Consider the following 23718-nt stretch of genomic DNA (forward strand, 5'->3'; position numbering starts at 1 on the left):
TAAAAAATCATATTTTTTCCACAAAAATGATCTTTTCACCCTCAATTCTTATTTTTCCAAGGGTAACAGGACCCTAAAAGTTATTGTGCAATTTGTCCTGAGTACGCTTATACCCCACATGTGGGGGTAAACCATTATTTGGGCGCATGGCAGAGCTCGGAAGGGAAGCAGCGCCATTTGACGTTTTTGGCTGGAATTGAGATCGGACACCATGTCGCGATTGGAAAACCCCTGATGTACCTAAACAGTGGAAACCCCCCACATATGACCCCATTTTGTAAACTAGACCCCCCAAGGAACTTATCTAGATGTGTGGTGAGCACTTTGAACCCCCCAGTGCTTCACAGAAGTTTATAATGCCCGGGCATGAAAATAAAAAATCGTATTTTTTCCACAAACATGATCAATTAGTCCCCAATTTTTTTATTTTCCCAAGGGTAACAGGAGAAATTGAACCCCAAAAGTTGTTGTCCAATGTGTCCTGAGTATGCTGATACCCCATATGTGGGAGAAAACTACTGTATGGGCACACGTCGGGGCTCGGAAGGGAAGTAGTGACGTTTTGGAATGCAGACTTTGTTGGAATGGTCTGCGGGTGTCATGTGCGTTTGGAGAGCCCCTGATGTACCTAAACTATTGAAACTCCCCACAAGTGACCCCATTTTGGACACTAGACCCCCCACGGAACTTATCTAGATGTGTGGTGAGCACTTTGAACCCCCAAGGGCTACACAGAAGTTTATAATGCTCGGACGTGAAAATAAAAAAACATTTTTTTCCACAAAAATGATATTTTTGCCCCCAATTTTTTATTTTCCTAAGGGTAACAGGAGAAATTGGACCCAAAAATTGTTTTGCAATTTGTCCTGAGTAGGCTGATACCCTACATGTGGGGGTAAAACACTGTTTGGGCGCATGGCAGAGCTTGGAAGGGAAGGAGCACCATTTGATTTTTTCAACTCAGAATTGGCTGGAATTGAGATCAGACGCCATGTTGCATTTGGAGAGCCCCTGATGTGCCCAAACAGTGGAAACCCCCAATTCTAACTCCAACCTGAACCCCAACACACCCCTAACCCTAATCTCAGCCCTAACCCTAGCCCTAACCCTAGCCCTAACCCTGGACTTAACCCTAGCCCTAATCCTAACCCTAATGGAAAAATGGAAATAAATACATTTTTTTTATTTTATTATTTTTCCCTAACTAAGGGGGTGATAACGGGGGTTTTTATTTACTATTTATGGTGGTTTTTATGTTTGGCAGCTGTCGCACGCTAAAAGACGCTTTTTATTGTAAAAATAGTTTTTGCATCACCACATATTGAGAGCTATATTTTTTCCGTATTTTGACCCACCGAGTCATGTGAGGTCTAATTTTTTGCGGGACGAGTTGATGTTTTTATTGGTACCATTTTCGGGCACGTGACATTTTTTGATCGCTTTTTATTCCGATTTTTGGGACGCAGAATGAACAAAAACTTTTTATAATAAGTTAAATGTTCATTTTTTTTAAACATTCAAAAAATTCCTGCGAAGCACCTGAAGGGTTAATAAACTTCTTGAATGTGGTTCTGAGCACCTTGAGGGGTGCAGTTTTAGAATGGTGTCACTTTTGGTATTTTCTATCATTTAGACCCTTCAAAGTGACTTCAAATGTGATGTGGTCCATAAAAATAAAATGGTGTTGTAAAAATGAGAAATCGCTGGTCAATTTTTAACCCTTATAACTTCCTAACAAAAAAAAATTTGGGTTCCCAAATTGTGCTGATGTAAAGTAAACATGTGGGAAATGTTACTTATTAAGTTTTTTGAGTGCCATATCTATGTGATTTAAGAGCATAAAAGTTCAAGTTTGGAAAATTGTGAAATTTTCAAAATTTTCGCCAAATTTCCATTTTTTTCACAAATAATCGCAAGTTATATGAATTAAATTTTACCACTAACATGAAGTATAATATGTCACGAGAAAACAATGTCAGAATCAGTGGGATCCATGGAAGCGTTTCAGAGCTATTACCTCATAAATGGACAGTGGTCAGAATTGTAAAAATTGGTCCGTTCATGAACGTGCAAACCACCCTTGGGGGTAGTGCATGTCACTTCTTTTGTGCGGATCTGCAGTGTTTCTGGACCCCTCCATGACAGAAATCCGCTGAAAATCCGCACAAAATCTGCATCAATTCCGCTGCAAATCCGCACAAAATCCGCATAAAAACAGCGGCAAAACCGCAGCTGCGGATTCTGTCAGGAGATGCATTTTTTGTGCAGAAAATTCTGCACCACTTTTCCTACGTGTGCACATAGCCTAAAAATTGGCCCAGGAGTTAACGTGAGAACCACCCTTGTTAGTAAAGGGGTTAAGGGACCCCAGAGTCAGAAAATCTCCAATGTTTCAGCTACAATAGATAACGACGATCATGTATAAAATAAGGCCATGTGCACACGATGCAGATATGCAGCGTTTCCGCAGCGGATTTTACCGCGCAGAAACGTTGCATATCCGCATTGTGATGTACAGTACCTTTAAAATGAATGGAAAAAAAAAAACTCTGTGTAGACGCTGCAGATTTTTCCGCGCGGTTTTCCTGCGGTACAAAATCCGCAGCATGTTACTTCTTTTGTGCGGTTTTCTATCTCCCCTGTCACCAAATCCGCAGGGGGAAAACCGCAATGGAAAACCGCACAAAAACCGCATGAAAACCGCGTGAAAAATGGAAGAAATCCGCAGGAAAAATGCAGGTCATTTGACCTGCGGTTTTCTTCCATTCTGCACGGAAAAATACGCAGGGCTCAAAACTCCATCTGCACTCAGCCTAAAGTGTGCCAGCCATTAAAACATTTCTCTCTCTTCTGACATGATATACATGACTTATGAATATGGGATGGACCCCTACTCCATCTTAAAACCACCATAACTACAGTAAACCTAGGCACTAGAATAAATACACAACACATTATTTTAGTTGTCAAAATGGTCACAGTTTTATTTAAATCACAGGATTAAAACAATCACAGTAGGAGTCAGGTGAAGTGCTAGTACATTGGGATTCACAAGTACTGTGATATCCCAGCTGTCTGATATACAGAACCAGGACAGACAGTCATAAAGGAGCGGCACACACTGGCTTGCCATTCAAGCAGAGCCAGTAAACTTTCAGGGCACCAATGACCCTATTATCCTCACTCCTGTGCTTAACCACTGTGCCCACCCCTGATTGACGTTACCATTACAACGTCCTTGAGGCTGGCCACCAAAGCCAAGCCTGTTCACCACCATGAGGTTTTACATCCTCTGTTAGTTAAAATGAGTCCACCTTAACTTGTCTGCAACTTCCACCTGACACCTAAACCGCCACCAGAGAGGCCATTTGACACCTTAAATGGACTCGACCCCCATCAACCATGCCTAATAAAGCCATCAACCATTTCTACATGCTATGGAAAGACTGTGCACACAAGTAAAAAAATAAATAAATAAAATTCCAGAGCTCCGACAGATTAATTTTATCAATGCCATGCTACCAAGTAATGATCGATAATACGGTAACTACAGCAAAATAACAGTTGCTAAACATCCTGCAATGAGGATCCCAAAATGGGGAATGTGGTAAGTAAACCATAATTAAGGTCGTAGCTACAATCTGAATACCAGTATAATGACATCTGTCATGCCTCAAAAAACTATTATAGTGCATGTATTGTAGCCAGCTCTAATAATTCACCAATTCACAGATTTTAGTTCAAGAAACCACCATTATTTACAGTAGCTGTGCAGTAAAATTTCTTAAACCCACTTACTATCACTACCTGAAAAGTGATGAACATATCAATAGAAAGATATTATAAATAGGGAGTAATTAAAAACTATGCACAATATAACATCAACATTATAACCGACCACAAAATAACGTTCAGAATGTCTGGAAGTAGTAATTTAAATAAACCTAAAGCAGAAAAAGTCTACAAAGGCATTATTAATAACCCTGCCACGCCATTGTTAATTGTTTTTCATGCACTTGATAACATTTACTGTTGACCTCTCCAACTGGGTCAATGGCATTGGGAATAGGCATATTGCCCTTCATGTTAATACACTTGATTACTTTACCCTTAGCCGTTCCCACTGGCTCAAGGGCAACTGCATTGTCAAGACGACAACCTTGAAAGAAACATGGTTTGGTCAATATAAACAGTCAAAAACCGTGCCTCGGCATTCTCAAGTCACATGAAAAAAGAGAGGGTCCTTGAAGCTACAGATTGTATTGAAAAGCATGCCTACCTTGTTCTCTTCTCCCCTCCAGCCGCTGTTCCTGGCTCAGAGGAGCCAATTTATTCTGTAGGCATGCAAAATATGATTGACATGACCCCAGGGACTTTACCCTAACAGGGTCCTATAAAATATAAATGCTTCTGGAGACCAGGGGGCCATACCCGAGATGGTTACCCTCCACACCAGGGGGCCATACCTGAGATGATGACCCCCTCAAAACCAGGGTGCTATACCTGAAATGGTTACCCTTCCAAACCCAGGGGGGATCATACTGTGATGAACACCCCCCAAACCAGAGGTCCATACATGATATGGTTACCCCTACTGACCAATTTATAAATAACTTCAAGTACCCACTAAAAGGAAAACAAATAACTGTTTGTTTTTTTTAATTTTTAATTCATGTTCTTATTATAATAAACATAAAATAAACATCAAAGCATAAATAACATTAACACGCTGGGGGCAGTCCTTGAAGCTCCCAAATCTGGTGATTACCAAAACATAAAATGTACCAACAATTACTCCCAGCCGTTACCCCACTAGCTCGGGAGCACCATAGCCACAAGGGTTCCAATGTTCACTTGAATTTCCTGGGGATCTGACAAACCCTTGCCGAAACTCCCCTCCACATTTCACCAGGTCCAGAACCATATTAACTTCCAAAAAGAGGAACCCATATCCCAATGGATCCCCCAGACCAATTTCTAACCAACTTCAAGGACCCCCCCAACCACCAGGCTCCAGGTAATCCACTCAGGCCTGTGCTATCCGCCATCTTAGGTAATATACATTAAGCTCTTGGTAGGTATACTCTGATCATGCAACATACGAGGGAGACAATATACAGAAACAGGATGGATATATCCGGTAGGACAGCATGTAACATGAGGACTAAAGGCAGCAATAGCTACAGAAATTAAGCACTAAGCTGGAAGTCATGTCCAGATTATATGTACAGCCAGGAAAATAACCTGGAGATACAGGATGTTTATACACAGCATGATCCGTATATAGTAGAGTGAGGAGTGATATTATGTATACAGACCAGTGGTACAGGTTAAGTATACAGCACAGGAATAGAGCTTTTACACATATACCACATATAGTGAGTAACATGGTTACACTGGATCTGCACACCAAGCCTCACAGTATGTAACAGATGAGGTCACATACAGATCATCAGACTCCATAACTGGGAAGGGGGGGGGAATCAGCACACAGCAGGGTCAGTATACAGTGCACTAACATGAAGTGCAGCTTTTCATCTTCATACATATACCATCCCCCGACTGCTCCTCTCTCACTCTCACCAGTGTCTCTAATACATGTGACTGCCCAGCTCCACCATAGTAATGGCAGACACTGTATGTGTCCCTGCTCTGTCCTATCATACATAAACCCAGAACTCTTGAAGACTCTGTATAATACAGCAGTAATGTGGTATATCAGAAATGTCTGCAGGGAGGTTACACAAATGCTGCCTCTGCAATAAGTGAGGGAACATGGCAGCTAAATGAATTTCTGAGGTAATCTTGATCCCAGATATGATGTAGGAGCTGATACTACCCTAGTATACACTACACAATGTCTGAGGTGAATGCAGAGTAGTATATCAAACATGTCTGCAGGGAGGTCACAAAGAAGTTGTCTCACAGTCTGTGAGAAAAATGTAGCATGCACATGAGGGACATGGCAGCTACATGAATTGCTGAGGTAATCTTGATCCCAGATATGATGTAGGAGTGGATACTACCCTAGTACACACTACACAATGTCTGAGGTGAATGCAGAGTAGTATATCAAACATGTCTGCAGGGAGGTCACACAGAAGTTGTCTCACAGTCTGTGAGGAAAATGTAGCATGCACATGAGGGACATGGCAGCTACATTGTTTTCTGAGGTAATATTGATCCCATACATAATGTAGGAGCTGATACTACACTAGTACATGATATCTGAGGTGAATATGCTCCTATCATCTGTAATGTGAGGTGATAACCCCAGTATTATACTCCCTGAAACTGCAGACATGCTTCCTCCTGTTCATCCTGTGTAAGAAAGAGGGAGAGAGACAGATTACCTGTTCTATATAAGCCCCACCCTCCTCACAGTAACCCACCAGGCACATACATACTGTGCTTCTTACTCTGAAAGCGACATTACTCTCGCTTAAAATCTATACAATCTCTAGAATCCGCCCTTTTCTCACTATGGAAACAACAAAAACCCTCACTGTTGCATTGATCCACTCTCGCCTGGATTACTGCAACGCTCTATTAATTGGCCTCCCCGTCACTCGACTATCCCCTCTCCAATCCATACTCAATGCAGCAGCCAGGATCGTCCATCTGGGTAATCGGTACTCGGACGCGTCCGCTCTTCGCCAGTCCTTACATTGGCTGCCCATTCATTATAGGATCCAATTCAAAGTACTTGTTCTCACCCACAAAGCTCTCCACAGTGCGGCACCCCCTTACATTTCTTCTCTCATTTCTGTCTATCGGCCTAGCCGATCGCTGCGCTCTGCAAACGACTTTCGACTAACCTCTGCACTAATCCGTACCTCCCACTCCCGACTCCAAGACTTCTCCCGTGCTGCTCCTATCCTCTGGAATGCTCTACCCCAAGAAATCAGGACTATCCACAATTTGCATAGTTTTAGGCGCTCCCTCAAAACACACCTGTTCAGAGCGGCCTATCACATTCACTAATCAAAGTCATTTTCTGTGTAAGTGTGCGTGCGTAGCCCATTCACTATCTCCATCCATCCTTCACTCCTGCAAGATGGCTGGACCTTCATTGTAAATACACCATTGTAAATACACACCTGTACTCTGTATCTCCCTCACCTCATTGTAGATTGTACGCTCTCACGAGCAGGGTCGTCTTATTTCGTCTTATTTTGCTTTAATTATTGTATTGTTAGCGTTGTTACTTATGACTTGTGTTTTGAAACTGTTAAACTGTAAAGCGCTGCGGAATATGTTGGCGCTATATAAATAAAGATTATTATTATTATTATTATTATACAACTATACCAAAAAAGCTGCAGGAGTAAAGGTCCACCCATCCACAAGTCATGTCCTCCTCCGCCTATGGCTCCAGTGGTTTCTTGTCATATGAGAGAGAAATGTTGTCTCCAAACCCACCCAACCCTCCAGCTCCGTCCCCCGACCCTTTGCCTTTTCCTCCTGACAAAATTGGCAATTCATGGGCAGTGCGCCTGCCAAAATCTGCCGGCTGGCACCTGGCAACAGCAGAGATTTTTCCTGTTGGTACATTTTGATCACTGTGATAGACCCTTTCTCAGTGATCAAAAATCAATAATTAGTATGCCATCCTCCCCGTGTCATCCCCTTAGATAGATTTTTTTTTTTATAATTCTTATTTCTCTCATTCTTTGCCAATAGAGTTAGGGTTAGTGTTGGGCTTAGGATTATTGTTGGGCTTAGTGTTAGCATTAGTCTAGGGTTAGGGTTGGACTAGGGTTAGGTTAGGGTTTGGCTAGGGTTAGAGTTAGCGTTGGGGTTAAGGTTTTTTCCAAAGTTAAAAAAAAAGAAAATGATAACGATACGATGACTAGTGTTGGGCGCAAATGCTCAATACTCAAGTTTGCATTAGGATCACTCGAGCACCCACGATACTTGGTGCATAACTGATTACCCTGTTGCAATCTCAACTAGAACAATTGCACTCAACCCTATGAATGACTTATTCTATATGGCGACCTAATAGTCATCAAAATCTGTGTAGTACCTTTGTGTTAAAAATCCTCACTATACTCTTGAATAAAATCCTTGAGGGATTTAGTTTCCAAAATGGGGTCACTTGTGAGGGGTTTCCACTGTATAGGCACATCAGGAGCTCCCCAAATGCAACATGGCGTCCTCAATTCCAGCCCTTTTTGTGTTCAAAAAGTCAAACAGTGCGGCATCCCTTCTGAGCCCTGCTGTGTGCTCAAACAGTAGTTTCCCCCCACATATGGGATATCCATGTACTGAGGAGAAAGTGCACAACAAATTTTGGGGGTCATTTTCTCTTGTTACCCTTGTGAAAGAAAAAAATTTGGGGCTGTAGCAAAAATTTTTGTGAAAAAAGGAAAGTGTTCCTTTTTTCCTTCTATATTCCATTAATTCCTGTGAAGCACCTGAAAGGTAATTAAACTTCTTGAATGTGGTTTTGAGGACTCTGAGGGGTGCAGTTTTTAGAATTGTGTCATTTTTGATATTTTATGGCATATAGCCCCTCAAAGTCACTAAAAATGCTTTTGTAAATTTTGTTGGAAAATTGAGAAATTGCTGGTCAACTTTGAATCCTTCTAACTTCCAAACAAAAAAAATTGTTTCAAAAATTGTAATGTAAACATGTAGACATGTGGGAAATACTATTAAATATTTTTTGTGTTGTAGCTATATGATTAGTTGAAGTGCATAAAAATTAAAAGTTTGAAAATTGAGAAATTTTCAATTTTTTCAGCAAATTTACAATATTTTCATAAATATACACCAATCATATCGACCAAGATTTACCACTAACATTAAGTAAAATATATCACAAAAAAACAATCTCAGAATTACTGGGATCAATTGTTCCAGAGTTTTTACCACATAAAGTGACACTGGTGAGATTTAAAAAATTTGACCTGGTCATAAAGGTCAAAATTAGCTCCGTCACTAAGGGGTTAAGGGAGCACTTTGGGAATATTTGCTTTCTTTTTCATCTTTGTCCCTGTTAGTATAGTGTAACAAAACATTACTGCAGGTAATTTTTACCAGGCACTTTATTGCTAAATTATGAGCTTTGCTCTTAGTAGTTCACACGAGTGTATAAAAAAAGTCATCCAATCTTCATCCAGAAAACCCCTGGATCTGTAATGTCATGTGCATGTCTGTTTTTTACATCCGTTTGCCATATATTTTTATACATCTGCAGTTAATAATGTTTACAAGATATAAAATACACTACAGAATCCTATACCAATTACAATACAAACTATCCGCATGCAATTCCATATTTTTTTCCGCTCCCAAAGACTGGAATAGGTAAGTCTCATCCGAAATACAGGAGAGATTAGTGCGCGCTGTAATTTTTATTGAATAACATTGGCCGAGTGCTGTCCATGCAGGGGCAGTTTTTTCATGGACAGCACTTGGACGTCACACATGGTTGTATGAAGCACCCTAAAAAAATCCTACAGCAGCTGGTATGGAAAGGAAGAGCTCTTTATATGCATTCCTATAGGAGCTTATAAGGATTGTCCGCTCTTAAGATACATACTTTTGAATTCTTACATCGCTCGCACTGCACGCTGTGAGGATTCTCTGATGCCGGCACTGTGAGCAGCGGGTGTGTGAGCACAAATATGAGATTTGCATACAGTCGGTCCTGAGCTGGTTAGATGGATGCAAGTGTATTGAGTGAGGCTGGATACAGTCTAGTGGGAATGTGGCTGAAAGAATGCAAATCGCATACTTACGGTCACATGACTGCCCATTCCTGACGCCACCATCTTAAGGCTAGACAACCTCTTTAAATAGGAATAGAGAAACTGATGGCCACACAGAAGACACTGTAGGATTCGGTTCGACAAAGTATGGAGTAAAGCTTTTTGATAGATGTTCTGTACAAACGGAGGCAAAGATTAAAATTTGGAAATAATGCTAAATGCATTAATAGAGAAACCTTTACAATTCTCTGCAGTGCTGCATACAAACTGTACTATTATACTAGTTACTTACTCATCTTCAGCCACCGATTTACCGGAAATGATATTCATCCCACTGGGGGCATAATCCCAGTTTACTTCTCTGATTGCTATGTAGTATGTTCTCTCTTCCGCTTCCACACGTGCCCAATTCAAGATGGCGAGTAGGAATATTGCTAGGAGCTTCATTATCCAGGTTCGTGTCGGTGGCAAGCAGCGCGCTCTATTCACTGATGTCCCTAAAGAATTTATAGTGCAAGAGTTTCATAACCGAGTTCTGTTTATACACGAGAGTAAACACTGATTCCAGTAAAGTCAGATGGCAGAAATCCTGCAATGTCCTAAGTGATATCAGGAGCACATGAATGATGCAAACCGTCAAAGTGTACTCAGCTGCTTTCTGCTAAAACAGGAGTGATGCGCTGCTTCTCACATAATTAGAATATCATCAAAAAGTTAATTTATTTCAGTTCTTCAAAATAAAAAGTGAAACTCATAGATTATTTAGAGTCATTACAAACAGAGTGATCTATTTCAAGTGTTTATTTCTGTTAATGCTGATGATTATGGCTTACAGGTAGAGTTAAGTGAAGCGGGTCGGTCAAATTCAAAAGTCGGCGACTTTCGCTGAAGTCGGGTTTCATGAAACGAAACCCGACCATAGCGTGAGGTCGGCTACGAGGTCGGCGACCCGAGCGCCAAAGTCGCGTTTCAAATGATGCTTCCAGCGCCCTTTTTCAGCCAATGATGGAGGACGCACACTGTGGGCAGCGCGATGACATGGGCATCGGTCACCACCATCTTTGAGAAGGGCATGCAAGTGATTGGCTGGCTTTGTGTGGCGTCACAGGGGCTATAAAAGGGCGTGAACGCCGACCGCCATCTTACTTATGCCGATCTTAGCATAGGGAGAGGTTGCTGCTGCTGATTCAGAATAAGGGAGAGCATTAGGCAGGGAAGAAGAGCAAAAAAACTGCTTCTGCTGGTAGCAATTTCCACTGTACAACACAACAGTTTGTGTGCAGTGACAGGGGAGGATATATTTTTGTGCATCAGCTCTGTTGGTTATTAGGCTGCCTTATAAGGCTCCCTGATAGCTGCATTGCTGTTTGCACACTGCTGTGCAATCTGCTTGTTTAAAAGCAAAAATACTTTTCTTCCTCTTTTCTGCACAGTTACCAAGCGTTCATTTTTCCACACTTTTGTGTGCAGCAGTCCTGCTTATTAGGCTGCCTGCGTCCACACTTGGACTGAAAGCATCATTGTCAGCGTCCTCAAATCTCTAGTGAGATTCAAATTCTCACCAATACTACATACACCCTCCACCTTGTCATACACCATCCAATTTCAGCCTGTTACATTGAGGTGTAATCTCTACTGGCCCTGAGATACTAGTTCAGCGTCCTCAAATCTCTAGTGAGATTCAAATTCTCACCAATACTGTATACACCTTATACCTTGAGGAAGGTGCACATGAAATTGAAGAGGAGGTGATGGATGACCCAGTTGCTGACCCAGATTGGCATCCATTGGGGGAAGAGGGTGCCACTGCCAATAGCTCAGAAGAGGAGGAGGAGGATCCGCAGCAGGCAACAACATCGAAACAGCTGTTATCTGGCAGGACCGTAGCAGTCCAAAAAGGGGTTACAAAAAACAAAAGAGTTGCAGGACAGCTTGGCCAGACGGTCATATTAGCACAGCGTGCAAGGCCTCAAAATGTCTTCCATAGTAGGAAGAGTGCAGTGTGGCACTTTTTTGAACAAAATCCTAATGATCAGGCAAAAGTTATCTGTAAGAAGTGCGCAAAGACCTTTAGCCGAGGGAAAAATCTGAGAAATTTGAATACCAGTTGCATGCTTAGACATTTAACCACCATGCCCTTGCAAGCGTGGATGGACTACCAAACCTCACGTACCACATGTGCACCTGCTTCGAATGAAGGTAGTCAGCAATGCTACAACGCTTCCCCCACTGTAAGCCCACCGGTTAGCACACCACCAGCAGCAAATGTCGAGGTGTCGTCGCAAGAGCAAAGCAGTCATGGAATCACAATGTTATTGCTACGAAAGACTGAATCTAGGCCATCAGCAACACCACCAAAACCATCACTATCACCAACCCTCTCTCAGTCCGCCATGTCCACCGCTAGTTCCACCATATGCAGCTCTCAAGTCCAGCTCACCCTACCAGAGACTCTGAGTAAGACAAGAAAGTACTCTTCCTCTCATCTGCGTACACTGGCTTTGAACGCCCACATTGCCAAACTAATCTCGTTAGAGATGATGCCCTACCAGTTGGTTGAAAGCAAAGCTTTCCGCGAGCTCATGGCCTACGCAGTACCACACTATGACCTAGCCAGTCAGCACTTCTTTTCGCGAAAAGCCATCTCAGCCCTCCACGTGCATGTAAAAGACCGCATTGTCCATGCACTAAAACAATCAGTGAGTGAAAAGGTGCACCTCACAACAGATGCATGGTCCAGTAGGCATGGCCAGGGCCGTTACGTGTCCATCATTGCGCACTGGGTTAATGTGGTGGATGCAGGGTCCACAGGGGACAGCGGCGGTGGGACAGTGCTGCCTAGCCCATGGTATAGGAAACAGTTGGCTGTAGGCATTCGACCCTCCTCCTCCTCCTCCAGAAGCGAAAGTCGACAGAGCGCAGTCGCACGAGCACTCCATCCGCAGCTACCAGTGTTGCACACGAGGTGTCCCACTATCGAACAGCTAGTCGTAAGCGTCAGCAGGCTGTGTTGAAGATGATGTGTTTGGGAGACAGCAGACACACCACGGAGGTACTGGCCGACTACTTGCAGCGACAAACTGAGTCATGGCTGGGCAGTCTACATCTTGAGGCAGGCAAGGTAGTTAGTGATAACGGCCGTAATTTTGTGGCAGCCATAGCCCTTACAAAACTCAGACACATACCTTGCCTGGCTCACACCTTGAACCTGGTGGTGCAGTGCTTCCTCAATAATTATCCGGAGTTAACAGCCCTGCTCCATGAGGTGCGAAAACTGTGCTCGCACATCTGCCAGTCGCCCGTACACTCCAGTCGTATGCAGAAGCTGCAGCGATTGCTCCACCTTCCCAAGCACCGCCTAATTATCAACGTGTGTGTTTCTAATAATTTTTTACCGCATCTTGTCTTCAGCAGAGGAGCCCACCAGTAGCTATGCCGCCTGTTTATGAAAGAACCAGTTTTTGACTGCATTTAGCACAGTTAATACTTTGGGCCTAGTAACTGTGTCTTCTACTCATCAGAGGAGCCCACCCGTGAACCAAGTTGTGCCGCCTTTTTATGTAAGAACCATTTTTTAACTCCATTTAGCCCAGTGAATACTTTGGGACTAGTACCGGTGTCAGCTCGGTCCGGGGGTTCTTCTTTTCGGGTAAGTGTCCGGTACACCGGCAGAGACTCCCAGGCACAGGTGATTCGGCGGGCCTCGACCTCCCGCCGCCATCTCCACTCCATTCGTCCAAGGCCACGGCAGCTGCAGCGTCGCATCGTGTCCTTTCTCCCGGAGCTCAATGGCGCCAGACAGCCGCGCTCAGCCTGATAAGCGGTGTCACTCCCGTTCCAGGGTGGTGCCTCCGCCGGCCCCTTCACCCATTTTCCAGCATTTAAAGGGAAGGGGCGATTGTCACTTGATGTACACCACTCCCATCAGGGGCGGGCTCAGCTTAGCTGCCCCTGATAGTCCAGTGTGGCGCCGACCTCTTCCATGCCAACGGTTGCCATTTCTGGAGGAGCGCAAAGTCTCTTTCTGGGTTGTTCTTCTTGGTCCAATCCAGCAAGTTCAATCACAGTCCATAAATCACAATCTTCAACCCATTCAGCTCGGGTCCTTTTCTTTAATCTTCTCCACAACACAGTACTTTTCTTGATCTTCCGGCGCGGCCTCACCGCCTGTGTTGGGCAGTGATGATCCTGCACTTGTAGTAACGTGTGCCAACTGGGGGGTGGTCTCTTTTGGCTGCGAAACAGACTGGAGACGGATGCTGAAATACGTTCAATCAGGTCCACTTTATTGGGTGTCTTCTTTGACATCCAAAGCAACACGACAGCTTCTGCACATTGGCCCGGGTACCTGTCACCTCCTCCTACTCCAGTTGGCAATGACTCTCTGGGTTCTTTCACCATGGCTGCCATTAGGCCCACTGCCACAGCATTTCCCCCCGTTGAGTCCGCCCGCTGTGACACTTACTACCCCTTCGGTGTTCAGCCGTCCGGTACCCCAAGCGTCCTTTATTCTGCGTCCTTTGGTCTGCAGCTGTCCTGTCAGGGCCACCCCTGACTATCCGTCTCTCTCCTCTGTCTCTTCCTGAGCTCTTCTTTCCTCTGTCTTCTCCTGAGTTCTTCTCTCCTCTGTCTCCTCCTGGGTTCTCCTCTAACCCTGGGACTCTCCTTCCTTTTATCCCCTTTCCTGGGAATTCCCCTCCTTAGTCCTTATAACTCTGCCCACCATGACTTGGCATTTCCTAGCTTTAGCTGCTGTTAGGTCCTCGTCTCACTATCCCTATGTCTCCATCTAGTGGCCAAAACCCAGTACTACACCGTCTCTAACCAATTCTAGCTAATTCCTACACATATATACAAATTCCTATCAAGCATTGTTCATTACACATTTTACATTCAGTTTTCTCCATCAGACAGGTCCACATATCAGTCCACCCTCCTACACTTGATTGGCCAGCAAACTCGCCTGACCTTAACCCCACAGAGAATCTATGGGGTATTGTGAAGTAGAAGATGAGAGACACCGGACCCAACAATGCAGACGAGCTGAAGGCTGCTATCAAAGCAACCTGGGCTTCCATATCACCTCAGCAGTGCCACAGGCTGATCACCTCCATGCCACGCCACAATGATCCAGTAATTGATGCAAAAACAGCCCTGACCAAGTATTGAGTGCACTTACTGAACATACATTTCAGTAGTGGCCAACATTTCGGATTTTAAAATCATTTTTGAAGCTGGTGTTATAAAGTATTCTAATTTACTGAGATAAAGACTTTTGGGTTTTCATTGGCTGTAAGCCATAATCGTCCACATTAACAGAAATAAACACTTGAAATAGATCACTCTGTAATGACTCTATATAATATATGAATTTTTGTATTGAAGAACTGAAATAAATTAACTTTTTGATGATATTCTAATTTTGAGAGAAGCACCAGTACATGATCTGCTGCCATATTTCACAATGCAGACTACATCGTTTAGTAAATGCTCTCTTTATTTTTATGAGACCAGTTCAAGTTGGATTCATAAAATGCTCATATTTCTCAAAGGATTATACAGCTATTCAAATAAGAAATGTCAATATAAGTACACCAGCATCATTAGGCTTAAGGGAACTGTTTAATTATGTATGTGGTTTGTATTGTGAAATCTGAGGACATGTACTATATTCTGAGTCCAACTATGGATACCAGACCATTTGGGATAAATGTATCGTGCATCATGGTTTGTTAGTTAATAACGAGGTGTGAATAAGAGATTGGGACACAGAAAAACAGCTATTATCTAGATTCAATCACAAGCCAGGGATGATTGGTAGGAGGAAAGAGAAGCAAGTGGTTGCAGCCATACATCACCATAAGAACCCATTGGATGAAACATAATTACACACAATTAAAGTCTTTGTTCAGCCACCAAAAACCTGTGAAGGACAAATCCAATCAAAATCATTGGGCACAAAACAGTTTTTATCAGATAAATCATCTGCATTAAACAGACTTCTAATGAGCAGAGAAATGCCATATAATTACACATGACAGCAAATCAGTGTATTAGTCCATCAATGAGAATCTGCTAATAGCAAATAATAACTGGATATACAACATACAGTGTAAAGGTGTGTAACTACCATATTTCAGAATCAGAGCCGGCACCAGCACTCAGCTAACTCAAACAAGTGTAGGGGCCCACTGCATGTAGGCCAAAGCCTGCTCCATACGATGTCGGCTGTGCCGTACAGCTTGCACTCAAGTTTAAATGATGCGACCGAAGCTAGCCCTGATCACAGCTGTTTGACCCCTTAGATGCTACTTTCGATCGTGACTACATTCTGGTGTCCCTCTGAAAATATGGACTCCCCCCAAAATGAGCACAAATAGTCCATCTGAACTCCTCTAACAGAGGCACGTCTTAATTAAAATTTTCAGGAATTCAGGCAGAAGACCCATCAAAGCACTGCTAAATGCAGTGTGTACTTGGATTTAGTTTTACACAGTTTTATTTGAGGCAACTAGCTTGGTTTCAACAGTCTTACATAAGTCAACAGATTGAACAAAGGTAAACATTTGGAACTCCAGAAATTTGGTTTTTAACTAGAGACAATTTTCTTATACTTATGACAGTCTTCTGCCACTTTTCTCAGCATTGCCACTAGCACCCAACAATGGTCTCTGTACACTTTCTCAGCTGTACTGCGCTCTCTCAGTTCTTGTCACAACCCCTCTGACTTCACCTCTGTATGGGCATCAGACTCTGTAGCAGCTTGTCAGACGCTTTGCCCACCCTTACAGCCTACCCTTTTAAGTTACCATGTCACAGTACCTCAGCTAAAGGCTCCAGTCCCATAGCTGTCTCTGGCATAGCATTCCGCCTTACTCTTAGATTTCCTGACTTCTCTGCTGTGGCTACTGCCCACCCTACACAGGTCTTGTTGTGGCCACTTACAGGTAGATGTACTATCTGCAAACAAGCAGTACACCTTTGTAGACTGTGTGCATGTCTGTCATCTGTGATTGGGAAAGCCCCCTCTTATTTTCTCACTGAGATACTATAAAGGCCGCACAAACACACACTTAGCTGACTCCTTGCTAACTTATGACTCAGCTTAACTTGATATGGTGTAAAACCCTAGCCCATCACTGGCAGTACCTCTAACTTTCATCCAGTACCTAGGAATGGTCATTGCAACAGCGAAAGCACTGGTACTGTTCTGAAGAAGATGCTTTAACCTGACATACTGTACTGAAAAGGCAGCTACAGTATCGTAACATTGCCCCAGCATGATCAACCCTGAAACCGGCCTTGTAATGACTTCATACACAAGGCATTTATTTTATCAAAATTGAAATATGGTATTTGTATATTAATCAATAAAAATGACCCTAAGTCACCTGATGGGCTCTAGAGTCAAGGGCAACTATCTTATGTGTTTGGAGGGAGGAATCCTACTGCTCCTTGACTTAAGATGACAGAAGAAAGAAGAACCTGGCATGTTGGCATCCATGCAAAGTGTGCATGTCTATGGTTAGTTAGAAGGAATGGCTGCCTAGAGTGTTTGACCAGTCTTCTGCTGGATCTTTGTATCAGTGCTAGGGCCCATGGTACTCTATAGGGCCAATCCAAAACTGCTCATGTAACGTACAAAGCCTACACATAGTAGGTGTATGCTAAACATATTTTTGGATCGAAGACAAAGTTACATGTGTCTATCATTCTCTCACTGTTTCAATGATGTACAGAGAACCAGTGTCTCCACAATAGGAACAATTTACCTCCTTAAAAATACTGAAAAGTAGAAGCTATCAGTCAGAAATCATTTTTAAAATAAACAAGAGAACAAAAAGCAGTCCCAGAGTCCACAAAGAATTCAAAATTATATGTCTTTATTAAACAAATCCACATAAAAAGGAACAGACAAACTGCAACAATGAGGCTAAGATGGAATCTGATGAACTCCAGCATAAAAATTGCCCAAGGAGGGCTAGATCCTAGTGCAGAGAAATTCAGAGGACAAGAGACAAAATGTCACTAAATATAATGCACAGTATATATTTATGGGTAAAATATATATTGCAAGGCTACACTGGCCATTCCCCTGACATGGTTAATTATGTCATAGATAGGGCAGCATCACCCCAAACCATATCCACATACCCATGGCAGGAAAAAAGTACCCACGTACAAAAACATCATCATGGAAGCATATCAGAGCATACCTCAAGTGAAGTAGATGTTCCACCGGATCAGCCCACCTACCCCGACGCGCGTTTCGGCAAGTTGTGCCTTCCTCAAGGGGCATACCAAAGGGGCGAAGTACGTGGCTTTAAATAACAAGTCACCCGGAAGTCTCATGCGGTGACATCACCACAGCATCCGCTTCGCCCCCCGGCCCATGCTCCAGCAGGCCGCCGGGAACCGGAAACACATGGGGCCCCACGTGATCCGGAAGCCGGCGCACCGCCGAAACACCGGCCAGCAGACTCAGCGGGCACCACGGCGCATGCGCCTGCCGCAAACAAAATTCGAAGGGGCCATTTTAAGTGCTGGCACAAGTATGCATAGCGCCATGCAAGCCCCATTACAAGTGCTGGCATAAATACAAATGACTGTATAGGCGCCAGAGCGTGCATACCCACCACAGCAAGTCCAGAGAGACATGCCAAGTGTTAGCACATATATATTGATAATATTAATTCTAGCGGCCATCATGTAGCATCAGGTGGGGGAGACAAAATCACATTAACATACAGAGAGGTGCCTAAACAAATATATATATAAATATATATATATATATATATATACAGTGGGGCAAAAAAGTATTTAGTCAGTCAGCAATAGTGCAAGTTCCACCACTTAAAAAGATGAGGGGCGTCTGTAATTTACATCATAGGTAGACCTCAACTATGGTAGACAAACTGTGAAAAAAAAATCCAGAAAATCACATTGTCTGTTTTTTTTTCATTTGATTTGCATATTATGGTGGAAAATAAGTAGTTGGTCAGAAACAAAATTTCATCTCAATACTTTGTGATATATCCTTTGTTGGCAATGACAGAGGTCAAACGTTTTCTATAAGTCTTCACAAGGTTGCCACACACTGTTGTTGGTATGTTGGCCCATTCCTCCATGCAGATCTCCTCTAGAGCAGTGATGTTTTTGGCTTTTCGCTTGGCAACACGGACTTTCAACTCCCTCCAAAGGTTTTCTATAGGGTTGAGATCTGGAGACTGGCTAGGCCACTCCAGGACCTTGAAATGCTTCTTACGAAGCCACTCCATCGTTGCCCTGGCGGTGTGCTTTGGATCATTGTCATGTTGAAAGACCCAGCCACGTTTCATCTGCAATGCCCTTGCTGATGGAAGGAGGTTTGCACTCAAAATCTCACGATACATGGCCCCATTCATTCTTTCATGTACCCGGATCAGTCGTCCTGGCCCCTTTGCAGAGAAACAGCCCCAAAGCATGATGTTTCCACCACCATGCTTTACAGTAGGTATGGTGTTTGATGGATGCAACTCAGTATTCTTTTTCCTCCAAACACGACAAGTTGTGTTTCTACCAAACAGTTCCAGTTTGGTTTCATCAGACCATAGGACATTCTCCCAAAACTCCTCTGGATCATCCAAATGCTCTCTAGCAAACTTCAGACGGGCCCGGACATGTACAGGCTTAAGCAGTGGGACACGTCTGGCCCTGCAGGATCTGAGTCCATGGTGGCGTAGTGTGTTACTTATGGTAGGCCTTGTTACATTGGTCCCAGCTCTCTGCAATTCATTCACTAGGTCCCCCCGCGTGGTTCTGGGATTTTTGCTCACCGTTCTTGTGATCATTCTGACCCCACGGGGTGGGATTTTGCGTGGAGCACCAGATCGAGGGAGATTATCAGTGGTCTTGTATGTCTTCGATTTTCTAATTATTGCTCCCACAGTTGATTTCTTCACTCCAAGCTGGTTGGCTATTGCAGATTCAGTCTTCCCAGCCTGGTGCAGGGCTACAATTTTGTTTCTGGTGTCCTTTGACAGCTCTTTGGTCTTCACCATAGTGGAGTTTGGAGTCAGACTGTTTGAGGGTGTGCACAGGTGTCTTTTTATACTGATAACAAGTTTAAACAGGTGCCATTACTACAGGTAATGAGTGGAGGAAAGAGGAGACTCTTAAAGAAGAAGTTACAGGTCTGTGAGAGCCAGAAATCTTGGTTGCTTGTTTCTGACCAAATACTTATTTTCCACCATAATATGCAAATCAAATGAAAAAAAAACAGACAATGTGATTTTCTGGATTTTTTTTTCTCAGTTTGTCTCCCATAGTTGAGGTCTACCTATGATGTAAATTACAGACGCCTCTCATCTTTTTAAGTGGTGGAACTTGCACTATTGCTGACTGACTAAATACTTTTTTGCCCCACTGTATATAAAAAGGTGCATAGATATACAAATATGTAAAATTAACACACTACACAAATGTATACATACAACGGTGGATATAGAGATAAGAGTGGCATATATAATAAGATATAAATGTTTCAAAAAACAACAATACCTTCAAGATTGTAAGAGAGCATTGTAAAGAAATCACACCCTTTGCCTTAAGTACAAGCAAAGTATTGGATTTACAGGGTCATATACTGACAGTGTACAGACTTGCACAAATATAAAATATCATATGCAGGTAAAGCAGTGTATTTAAACAACGCCATGACACATGTCAATAATATATACCGTAAACCCATGATATCTAAAGCATGGTATCTAAAACACAATATCAGAAACAAAATGCTCACATATATGTAGCACCCCAAATGGAATATAATCCACTATCTAAGACTAAATGCTCACATATATATATAGCACCCTGGATAATACTAAACATGCCATCGATAAGTCATAAAACATATCCCCCAAAAAAACAAATGCATACGACAGGCACTCATAAAGAAAAAGTCCATTATAGTACTGAAGATCAAAGTCCTCCGTGGATCCAAAAGGAGAAACTGTGAATGGAGCAGTACACCGAAGGCACTGATGGTCACAAATATCCATTATTCCGGGATGAAAGATGATGGATGTAACAGCACGCATAACTAGATAACAAAAACACTAATTAAAATCCATAAAAACAAAAACACAAAATGCGGGATAACATCAAGGTGCAGTGTACTAGTGACTATAGGAACGGCGCAAAGCTTATGTTTTCGTTAAGTCCCAGGGGTTGAATGGTCCCTAGGGTCCAAATCCACCGAGATTCCAACTGACCAAGGCGTTTCGATAAATTACCTCCCCTAATGTTAATATCCAGGGCATCAATCCCCCTAACCCTAAGGCCTCTTTCACACTTCAATTTTTTGTTTCAGCTAAAATCCGCCAAAAAGGCGGAAAAGCGGATCCGTTCCTAACTGATGGGAACGGATGGCACAGGATCCTTGTTTTGACGGATCCGCAAAATGAAGAATTTTAAAGGAACCGCTGACCGAGAGAGAGAGAGAGAGAAAAAAAAAATTGTTTTCGTCCGCCAGAAAGGATTTCAGGGTTAATTTTCTCCCTGACTTCCTTTCTCCGGGCATGCGCAATGGAAAATGCGGATCCAACTACAAAAAAAACGTTGCAAGGTCCGTCCAGGCATGCCGGCGGATGAAAATTATTTGGCGGATCCTCACAAAAACGCATCCAACGGATGGCCATCCGTCAAGATCCGCCACTAATGCAACTCAACGGGGAAAAAAACGGATCCGCAAAAAAATGGCGGATCCGTTTTTTTCAAAACCTGGCGGATTTTGACTGATGGTCAAAAACGGAAGTGTGAAAGAGGCCTAAGAAGGGTACTGATGAACAGCTTTAAAATGTCTGGGGATCGTTTTAAGGGTGGCCTCATCCGTGTGGCTCTCAGCAGCTTGAATGCCTAAGACGTGTTCGTGAACGCGAACCTTAAACTGTCTCGTCGTCATCCCAACGTAGATGAGCCCACAAGGGCAGGTTGCATAGTATATTACATAGCGAGTGGTACACGTAATCCGTTTTTTAATTTTGAATTTTCTCGTGTCACTCGAATTCCGAAAATCACAGCACCTATCCACGTTGGGACACGCCACACAGTGACCACACGGAGTACAGCCACCTACAACAGGAATATTATCCAAAAATGTCCTAGATTGCTGTCCTATGTAATGACTTTTAGTTAGAAAATCCCGCAAGTTCCTAGCACGCCTAAACGTAATCATAGGACGTTTAGGGAGAAATTTACCAACCACCGGGTCCACCTGCAAAATAGGCCAGGCCTTAGTCAGTGCAGATCACACTCTCTCAGCATGCGGGTGAAACGTGGTGATAAATCTACACTGATTGCCACCCTCCGATTTATCGCTATGTTGGTTATATAGCAAACGATTTCGTACAGAGTATTTCGCCCTGAGGCATGTAGCAGGGTATTTGTGGAAGTGGGCTTGCGAAAAATATCTGTATAGACATTCCCACTGTCATCTTTGTAGATGGTCACATCCAGAAAATTAATTTTGGTCATATCACATTCAAATGTGAGGGTGATATTTAAATCACTACTGTTGAGACATCCCATAAATTGCGCAAGGTCGACAGCCGTACCTTGCCAGACAAGCAGGATGTCATCGATATACAGCGTCCAAAAGGGGACTCCGTGTGGTCGCTGTGTGGCGTGTCCCAACGTGGATAGGTGCTGTGATTTTCGGAATTCGAGTGACACGAGAAAATTCAAAATTAAGAAAATGATTATGCGTACCATTCGCTATGTAATATACTATGCAACCTGCCCTTGTGGGCTCATCTATGTTGGGATGACGACGAGACAGTTTAAGGTTCACGTTCGCGAACACGACTTAGGCATTCAAGCTGCTGAGGGCCACACGGATGAGGCCACCCTTAAAACGATCCCCAGACATTTTAAAGCTGTTCATCAATGCGATAGTGCCCTTCTTAGGGTTAGGGGGATTGATGCCCTGGATATTAACATTAGGGGAGGTAATTTATCGAAACGCCTTGGTCAGTTGGAATCTCGGTGGATTTGGACTCTGGGGACCATTCAACCCCTGGGACTTAACGAAAACATAAGCTTTGCGCCGTTCCTATAGTCACTAGTACACTGCACCTTGATGTTATCCCGCATTTTGTGTTTTTGTTTTTATGGATTTTAATTAGTGTTTGTTTTTGTTATCTAGTTACGTGTGCTGTTATATCCATGATCTTTCATCCCGGAATAATGGATATTTGTGACCATCAGTGCCTTGAGTGTGCTGCTCTATTCACAGTTTCTCCTTTTGGATCCACGGAGGACTTTTATCTTCAGTACTATTATGGACTTTTTCTCTATGAGTGCCTGTCATATGCATTTGTTTTTTTGGGGGATATGTTTTATGACTTATCGATGGCATGTTTGGTATTATCCAGGGTGCTATATATATATGTGAGCATTTAGTCTTAGATAGTGGATTATGTTCCATTTGGGGTGCTATATATATGTGAGCATTTTGTTTCTGATATTGTGTTTTAGATACCATGCTTTAGATATCATGGGTTTACGGTATATATTATTGACATGTGTCATGACGTTGTTTAAATACACTGCTTTACCTGTATATGATATTTTATATTTGTGCAAGTATGTACACTGTCAGTATATGACCCTGTAAACCCAATAGGCACCTCTCTGTATGTTAATCTGATTTTGTCTCCCCCACCTGATGCTACATGATGGCCGCTAGAATTAATATTATCAATATATATGTGCTAACACTTGGCGTGTCCCTCCGGACTTGCTGTGGTGGGTATGCACGCTCTGGCGCCTATACGGTCATTTGTATTTATGCCAGCACTTGTAATGGGGCTTGCATGGCGCTATGTATATATGTGCCAGCACTTAAAATGGCCCCTTCGGATTTTGTTTGCGGCAGGTGCATGCGCCGTGGTGCCCACTGTGTCTGCTGGCCGGTGTCTCGGCGGTGCGCCGGCTTCCGGATCACGTGGGGCCCCACGTG

The 23718-nt window shown here is 43.1% G+C and overlaps 1 protein-coding gene across 4 annotated transcripts in view; it reads right to left on the reverse strand.

Moving 5' to 3' along the window:
• Window positions 1–23718, reverse strand: part of CP (ceruloplasmin) — a 237551-nt gene that overhangs the window by 152158 nt on the left and 61675 nt on the right. For 3 of the 4 annotated variants that reach the window (XM_073581068.1, XM_073581067.1, XM_073581070.1), the window contains exon 2: window positions 10012–10216. In XM_073581068.1, the coding sequence (XP_073437169.1) occupies window positions 10012–10216 (205 nt within the window). Of the gene's footprint in view, window positions 1–10011; window positions 10217–15612; window positions 15643–23718 lie in introns of all 4 variants that reach the window. The other variant, XM_073581069.1, reaches the window with a different exon arrangement.

Source organism: Dendrobates tinctorius, unplaced genomic scaffold (assembly GCF_039654945.1).
Source record: "Dendrobates tinctorius isolate UK_male_01 unplaced genomic scaffold, ASM3965494v1 ptg000069l, whole genome shotgun sequence".
In the NCBI taxonomy this organism is placed as follows: Eukaryota; Metazoa; Chordata; class Amphibia; order Anura; family Dendrobatidae; genus Dendrobates; species Dendrobates tinctorius.